Source organism: Battus philenor, unplaced genomic scaffold, assembly GCF_028537555.1.
Source record: "Battus philenor isolate CCGP_79_NKW_IND1 unplaced genomic scaffold, ilBatPhil1.0.hap1 SCAF_2, whole genome shotgun sequence".
NCBI classification, from domain to species: domain Eukaryota; kingdom Metazoa; phylum Arthropoda; class Insecta; order Lepidoptera; family Papilionidae; genus Battus; species Battus philenor.
This window is the reverse complement of record NW_027181682.1, coordinates 11,571,226-11,580,184: the sequence shown is the minus strand read 5'-3', so window position 1 is coordinate 11,580,184 and position 8,959 is coordinate 11,571,226. Positions and strand designations below refer to the sequence as shown.

The 8,959-nt window shown below is 36.3% G+C and overlaps 1 protein-coding gene across 1 annotated transcript; it reads right to left on the bottom strand.

The window, feature by feature from the left end:
* Positions 1-843: 843 nt before the first annotated feature.
* tilB (touch insensitive larva B) lies at positions 844-2,133 on the bottom strand. The gene has a single exon (XM_068765450.1). It carries the CDS (start codon positions 2,131-2,133, stop codon positions 844-846), a length of 1,290 nt encoding a protein of 429 aa, XP_068621551.1.
* Positions 2,134-8,959: the final 6,826 nt, after the last annotated feature.

Sequence of the window (8,959 nt, the reverse complement as noted above, 5' to 3'; positions counted from 1 at the left end):
ATTTGTCCAGCGCATTAGGCTTCTCCGTCGTGGTCTTTTTTCAATGATAAGCTTCTTGAGGTTCTCTCTGTTTTGTCCAATGTGAGGAAAATTCTCAAGAACTCTTTAAGAGCACACGGGTAAAACTAATCAGTAATGAAATTAGTATCAATGAATTGATTGTCCATGTATGGATTCTTAAGTGTAACTAATAAAAAATTATCTGAAAGTCTTTCATCAAGTAAAAAATTAGCAGCTGCAATTTTACTTTACTTAATCATATGTTTAATTATTTATTATTGAATCTTGTAAATAACATTACTTAAATAAGCCGCTTGGAAATAATGGATCTTGACATATATATGATAGATAATTAATTTATATTCGCAATTAGAATCGTACATTGTAATTAAGGCGTAAGTATTAAAGTAAAGAATATAAATATATAATTGTATTCCTAAATTAATGTGTTTCATTTTTGTATTATCTTCTTAAAATCGGCAGTGTTGTGATCACTAAAATGGAGTTCTTTGTGTTAGAAATATGTATTACTTAAATTACTTAATATCAGAGATCTTTTTTACTTCCACTTCAAGACACTAGGGGAAAAAATTTGAAATGTAAACTTTGAGAACGAGCCATTTTTTATTTATCCCGAGGGGGATTTTTACCCTTAAGGGTTAAATTTTGCATTTGAATTTCGATTTTATGGAATAAATAGTCGCGCAATAGATATTTTTACTTTAGGTTATCAATAGCAAATAATACATGCGAAACATTTATAGACAGCTGTTTTAATAATTACAATACGGTTAAAAGGAACAATAATTATTGATGAAGTGATAAAAATGTATAAACCTTTATTTAAATGAGAGGCGGAACTTCTTCATTATCAATAAATTCAGACGACGGTTTCTTTTCTTCTAGATTAAATCTTGGATCTAAATAAGTCGGTTTCGTCTTTCGTTCAACCATTTTAGAAAAATCAAGAACGTTGTCGGCTGGTCCAATCTCCAAAAATTCTCTTTTGCTCTGTTCTGCATATTTTTCGCCTTGTTTCGGGTTAGGAGGACTTAATTGTGGTTTCACTGCATTATCTTTTGACGCCCTCTTTGTTTTCAAATGACTACATACTTTGGGCATCGTAACGACTAAGTGCCCAGTTGTAAGTGAACGTTCAGCGGCGGAGTTGGTAGTATCAACTTCTTCCGGTAGATGGAGTTGAAAAATCTTTCCTTTAATTACTACTCGCACGTAATTTGGTTGTACATCGATATCAAGAAGACTACTATCTAAATGTTTATACACAGCCAAATCTAATACGAATTTATCTGGTTCAGAATCGCTGAACAAGAATTCGATCTTTGCCTGATTTATGTTAAAGGGTCTGCCATCCGGTGCGAATAAATTATAAGATTTTTTTTCTTCCTGTCTTTGAGGTTCGTAACTTTTTAGTTTGAGCTTCCTCATGCGTTCTATTTCATTTCTAACTTCAGGCGCGTGCTCGCACTTTTCGGCCCAAAATTTTTTATTTCTTTCTTCCGGGTCCATGTCTTTATATTCGTTTTCCCACTTGTGAGAAATATCATTCTCTAGTCGTATCTTTTGTTTCTGACGTTGGCATAAATAATTTTTTTGTTCAAATAAAATATCAGATCTTATTATTGGTAAATTTTGTAAAGATGTTATGCGATGGGATCGATCTATTTCTTCTCCATCAAGCGAAGTAAGTTGTGGTAAACTTCCTATAACGAAGTCGCTATAGTTATCATAGTCTGTGCAAGGATTACCAGTTAAGTATAAACATTGGAGATTATAATTTCCAGCAAGAGTTTCGACACTCACTATGTTTCCAATAAAATTAAGGGTTAAATCCAGTTTATTCAGAGATTCACATCTGTCTAAGTTCTCTATAATTTCAATGTTGTTGAGTGCTAAATTAAGATACTGGAGATGTTTTAGCTTGTTCAAGTTTTCAATTTTAGCTATTAAATTGTTTTGCATTAGAAGTATTTTTAATTTAGGACACCAGTCTTGAATGAATTCAATCTTATCAATGTTTTCTTGGTGTAACGAAATTTCTTCCAACGGAGCTAATAACCGATCATGATGTTCTGCCTTCTTACGTACCATGTCAACACTGATTTTAACCATTTTTATCGAAAATTAAAATGCTCACTTACGTAAAACTTGAGGTCGAGAAATGACTGTACTATGTTTGTATCTTAGCAACGGTAGCTATGGGGTATCTTTTTAAAACTATTAAACAAAGATCAGTGAATTGTGCTTGCCAATAAAAATAGAATAGTGTGTTTGATTTTATTTCTTGTCAAGTATTACGAATTCATAACGTTATTTAAAAAAAAGTATTTGCTGCAATTTACTCTTTTGTTTATTCCAGTAAGATACAAGTTAACACGGTAAGTGAGAACTAAAATAAAACACGAGCTTAATATTAGACATAGTAGGAAATCAAAAAACTAATAATTACAGTGATTACTTTTGTACGTCAAGAGAAGAATGTTAGGAGAACCCAATTTGAAAGAAACTAAAAATCCGATTGATCTCCCCTATAGTGGCATCTTATAACTTAAAGCTATGGGGATTAACAACACGACCTTACTTGAGAAGAGCCCACGACAAACTCAAGCTGGTATTTTGTTGTGGTCACTTTTACAATATTCTCGATACACTAGAGAAATTAATTTCCAAACTTAACTATCGCTAATGAATCGAATTATCATAGGATTTGTTTATATTATAATTTATTTTATTCGAAAGACATTTAATGCCATTTGTACGTACCAAATTAAGTCCAAAAATAAACACATTTCTTTATACCTATCTTAAATAAAATAACGATGAAGTTTAGTTATTTTTAAATACGTAATAACTGATTCTCATTATTGCTCTAATTTATGTATTTTGTTTGTGTTATTTTGTTCTGTACATGCCTCGATAATTTTATTGTTACCTTTATTAGAAACAAACTGGTATTTTTTAATTTGATTATAGACAAAGAGATCATTAGTTTTAACTGGACGGTTCTATTAACAGAAAAATTATTTTTGTCGATAGTTAGCGGTGACGTAGGATTATTAATTGAACCTAGTTACTTGAGTAACGTCTAAATATATCCTGTACAAATAGAGAATAGGGAGCGAAGGGCAGCGATAGAATCTACAAGATCTCGCGCGGCTATCTCCCGATCTCGGAGGTCGGTAATCTGTCATTTAACATTCCAGAAGTGGCACCGCAGCCGCTCAACTCAACCGTACTAAATTAATATCGCCCTGATGTAGTGGGTATTAAAATATTTTAAACGACGCCATTTATAATATGACGTTCAGATATCAAGTCGCGAGAGCGCAACATATTTTATTCCCCGAAACTGCCAAAAGACAATGAGGATGAAGGATTACTATCATCAGTGGTTCGTTTTATTGTTATTGTTCGAGGTCGGTTCGCAGGACGAGGGAAAAAACGAGGCCGTGGAAAAAACGAGAGACGTCGGGATGAAATAAGGCATGACAGAGGGAAAGACGGTGTTATTAGTGTGCGAGGCGCGGCGCCCTGCGGTCTGAGTGTGTTTAGGGGCCCGGCGCCGCGGGGAGCCTCCCGCTGCCATCCCGCCGTGCCCACTTATTGAAAGCGCCCAATTTAACATTTTGTTGTTTAAACAAACACCCAGTCCTCGTAAGTGGCCTAGGAGATTATTGAAAATAAATTCATAATTTATTGACTTGAATTATTAATACAGCCAAACGGACGCAATGTGTGATATAAAATATCCTGTTAACGGCGAGTAGTGCTGACGTCAAAATGCCATGACCAATTCAATAGTTCTCTTCACTTTACGCCGATAGATGGCGTTACTTATGTTTATGTTTTTTATTAGTATAATTGTCATCACGAAATATATTAACATTATCAACATTTCAAGTACTTAACGCGTAAATTTATGCGAATTAAACACTTTGGTGAATTAATCAGTTTATTTTTACATAACATCGTTTCTTGATCATTTTCATACAAATGGATATTGTATAATGGTTTTCTGACGCAGGCAATCAAAATACCAATCTTACAATAATTTTCGGATTTTTTGCGCTCGAATAGCTCCGGTGATTTCGGTCGCAGCACACAGAAGCTGTACACGCAAGTGTCAGTACAAGTCAAAACAACCGTCGTCACTCCAACACCAGGTACAAAAAAAAGATCTTATAAGAAGTCGCTGCCATGTTCCACTTATTTCTTATCTTGAGTTAAATTGCCGTGCTAATAAGATGTGATTTATCCGTTTTATTCGCATATTTTTTATTTCTCCGTAACTTAATACTATGCGATATCTGAAGGGATTTTAAACAAGTTTTTCTTATAAGTCGCGTTTCGTGCGGGAACTCGTGCGTTAGTATCATGCAATTAACGAACACTAATGTGTTAATATTCTAATTATATGCTATTAAAATGTGTTCTCTTATAAATTGCGTACACGTGTTGCATTCGTTAGATAAATATCAACTAAGATTTTTAATGTTCCAGTACAGATTATTTTAATTACTTAATTTAATCATCGTGAAAATAATATCCTGCAAATTATAAAAAATTATTAATTTTTTTAATAATTAAGATATTTATATATTTTTTCCGAAATCCTGGTATACTTTATACTAAATATAATGTAGATTTACAAAAAAAACAAAAGTTGTGAAGGTGCATTATGCTTATAGCATTGTGTCAGAAAAATATTTCACGCGAAATAAAGAAAAAAAACTGGTGATGTAAACTTTAGATCAGAAAGTGGAATATTTAATTTACATATCACGTGATTATTAAATTCTTGTTTAGAGTATATAAAATATATAAAATTGTAATCCAGTGTAAATACAGTGACTTTTTTGTTATGGGAAATAATTACAAAAATGAATAAATTTGTACATTTTATTTGCTTTGAAGGTGCTTCTTTGGCGGTATTTTACAAGCGTGACAATGGCTACCGCTGATTTACTGATAAGATGGTTGTGACACGCACTTATTTTGGCCGACTTTATTCGGCGAAAACAACCTCGGCGCATAGTTGGACCGCTGAAACACGACACAAGGATTCCTGAAAACGGAGCAGTGCTGCGGCTATCGGAGCGTGCACAGCAATCTCGCGGCGGCATCGCAATCAGCGATTCGTTTCGGTAGGGAGCGGCCATTCTCACGTAAATAATTACCGGGGGGACTCAAATTACAAGGCGCCGCGGTGCCGATGTACGCGAGTCAGATGTTCGCACCGCACCTGACAGCTTCCTCAGCGCACTTCATATCTACACTACTCGCTGCCTGCGTCGTAATACTGTCTGGATTGCACTCACCTATACTTGAATCAATTGGACAGATATTTCTCAGGATACAAAAGGTAAAAATGGAGTAGGAAGTTTGATGGAAGTAAATATCGATACGTTAAATACAAAAGCGTGCGTAACTTTCTGTGAGTAAATTATTTAGAAATAAAATATCTTGGTTTTTCATTATTAGACAAAGTTTTCAGTGAAGCTAACGTATAAATTGAATAAGTTTCGTGTGAAAAGTTCTTTGAATAAAAGGTGTCGATGAAGTGAAGTTATTATTTACACGATTGTAAATTGTGCAACCGGTAATCCCCGGCAAGAGACAGCGCTAAGGCAACGAGTCCAATTTATTAGCAAAACGATGATCAGCGCCAATGAATTCGTAATTAGTCGTCGCGAACAGAGCTGCGGATGCGGTTTAAGCGGTAAATTATTCAGTCGCCGTTGCCGCTGAGTACTAATTTCGATGCCGACAAATTTTCCACGAGCGCGATTTTAATGCCTTTCAAATAATGTCCGTAGGCAACGCTAAATGATAAATCGTCGAGGGAACGCCCTCGAGACGAGTTTAGTGTAAATGAGCGAAGGTCTCGCTCGTGCGCGGACTGACGGAGGGAGATGGAAGCGTCTAGTAAAAAAGGAACGGCTTAGGTGAGAGCGCGATGGTGTTGAGATAATAACAGTGCGGCGACCGAGCCGGCGGCCGCCTTTGAACCGCCGCCGCCGCTGCCGAATACCCTCCATTGCCTGCAATTTGAATACTGTCCATAACGCGAGAATGTTTGCAATTTTGCATCCGATCGACCCGCTAGATACCGTTATAAACATATGTTCTAAATAACCACTGAATATGAGCATACATTAGGAAATAAAATAAAATAAGTGAATTTACTTTTATAGATAGTACTCTATTGGCGATCTTTACCACCGATTTTTATTCCTGTGAAGTGTTGTTCCCAGAGACTACTTGAAGATAATTGGGTCAAAGAGACGTCCTATTTTATATCTATTGTAATGGCCATAATGACTATGTCTGATTTGATCATTATCAGGTTCTTTTAACGTGGCTCTACTCCTTTCGTCGTAACGAGGCGCTACTGACGATTGTGACCGAGATCAAAATAGATTTTTTTAACTTTGTCGCGCACTAGGTCCTCTTTGCTGATCTTCAGCGGGGTGTACTTCTTCAGCTACTGTGGTATGGAGCGTGGTTCGGAGCGGAACTAGCATAAACTTTATCAGTAATCAAAAGATTTTGTATATTGAAACTGTATTTTTTGTTTGACTAAAAAATTTAAAAACTCGGTTAGTGGAAAGATGAGTGGACACTTTAAATTCTATCAGTATCGATGCATTGGTTCTACGGAATTAGATTCATAACTCTAAGGCATAGGTCTCGCCCAAAGATATCTGTGGAGGGATATTCCAAAATCGCTGCGATTGGCAAGCGGGTTAGTGATCGCAGTGTGGTAACATGAAGAAAATGCTGAGTAAAGGCTATTCTATATATTTAATGCGCAAAGTGTGAATTATGTAAAGTTGTACCCTGGAAATCTAGCCCACAATCACGGTCGTTAGTCACATTTGCTCTACTACTGAGTACCACATTTAACGAGACACAATGTTATATGAAAGAGAACAACTGTAACTAAAACTGGCAACACTGACTGTACCACTACAGCGCTCGTAACATTCAACGGTACGTCGTTGATGTGCGACTGTGCAGGGCACAACTTAAACAAACAAGTTAATTGTATTTATTCAAATGCGCCGGGGAGCGCTGCAGCCGTGGCTCATGAATAGGCATGCCCGCCGCCGTCTGCACCGTCACCGAACATTGGGTCTCTGCTCATCGAAACAACACGTTTTATGCTAATAACACACATACGTTACCACCCCCTTTTGTGCTCAACGGTTTGGTATTGATGCTTTACGTACAATAACATCAATTTGTAATTGAAGTAGAGAAATTATAATATGGCTAACAGTTTATTATAAATTATATGTATAGAGTTTTATATAATCTTAGAAACTGTTTGACCTATGTTAAAATGTTTGTAAAACGCGATTTCAAGCGTGCAGATAATAAATAAATACCACGCTCTACACCGTTTTAAATAAAGCAAGATGTTTTGCTTTCGATATAATATAATGAAACCTAGAAAAAGTTAAAACAAGTTTATCTTTGAATCTAGTGAAAACTTTGTCGCTATTATTCTAATATATAGATTATGCCCTGACAGTGAGGAAATCCGCAGAAGAACCAAGACCACCGACGTTGTACGAAGAATTGCTCGTGTAAGGTTGTAGTGGGTGGGGCACATCGTTCAATCATCGTGTAATCGATGGCCATTAGGGCTAAAAGTATCTCGAGTGGCGACCAGAACTGGTAGACGCGACGTGGGCAGGCCCTCCACTAGGTCGACCGACGGCACAGTTAAGGTCGCTTAAATCGCCGGTTGCGGGCAGCGCAGGACCCGTCACCGCTGCGATTTTAGGGAGTGACCTATGCCTTGCAGTGCGGGTCTGTCAGCTGAAAAAAAGAAGATGTTTAATACAAGTATTATGCTGACATTTTAGCTACCAATGTAAACGCATATTTACGTTATTGTGGAAATTGTTCGGCGAATGTAAGACAATTCCGGGCTCTTGGTTGTAGTTGCAAATGGTTTAAAGGCGTGGAAGAATATTAAACGCCATAATTTTGTCTATAATAGAGTTTTTCTTACGTAAAACTAATGTGTAGTGTGTATAATTTACATGCTATTTACTAATAATTCGAAAAGAAATAGCATTAACATACTAGTGTAGGGAGAGGCAGCGAGCCTGCCGGTATAGGGGCGGGGAACTGTCTATCAATGATAATAGAAAGGTATTGTTCGAGCTCGTGGACTGTTACCAGCGACCTCACTTACATGTATTTGTTTTCGGTAGTACAGGAATGTGGCAGCTACTTATGTTATTCTTTTGTAATAATTTTTGCTTACGTCACGAAAACCTTTTTTTTTAAAGTAATCTGAAAACTTAAATTTCTTATTACGAGAATTAATATGTAAATATAGCACATAGGCGATTTCATATATACGAGCGTGTGGACTGTAATAATGGATAAATAAACGAAAATTATGGTGGTAATCTAATTATAATTTTACAAAACCAGGTAACAGTAAAATAATACCTAATAATAGACTGAACAATCGAACAAACGAAACTGCTTTGTGATACAAACTGTCAGTAAAAAAGTATAAAAAATAAATTTAAATGTTTCAAATGATCTAGCCGCCAACATTTCGGGCCCCTAGTACAACAGTACCCTAGTAGGAATTGGCTAGCGTTCGGCGACTAGCGGCTTAGGTCGGCACTGAAACGTGGTCTCTCATTTTGGATTTAAATGCCAAGTTCACATTGGCTCAAGGAGGCATGGAGAGCGCTCTTCTCAGGCTTTCTTTACGATTACAAAATAATCAGGAATGTGGAGATCCATAGACGTAATGTATCCGAAGATATAACTACGTTTCAAAGTCACTTTCTTTCTTAGGATGGACTTCTTCAAAGTAACGCTTGAATCTATTAGACATTAAAGTCGCTTCAGTCTTATTGGAAACCTAAGCGGCCGAAACGTCAATGATGGACAAGGAAGTCTA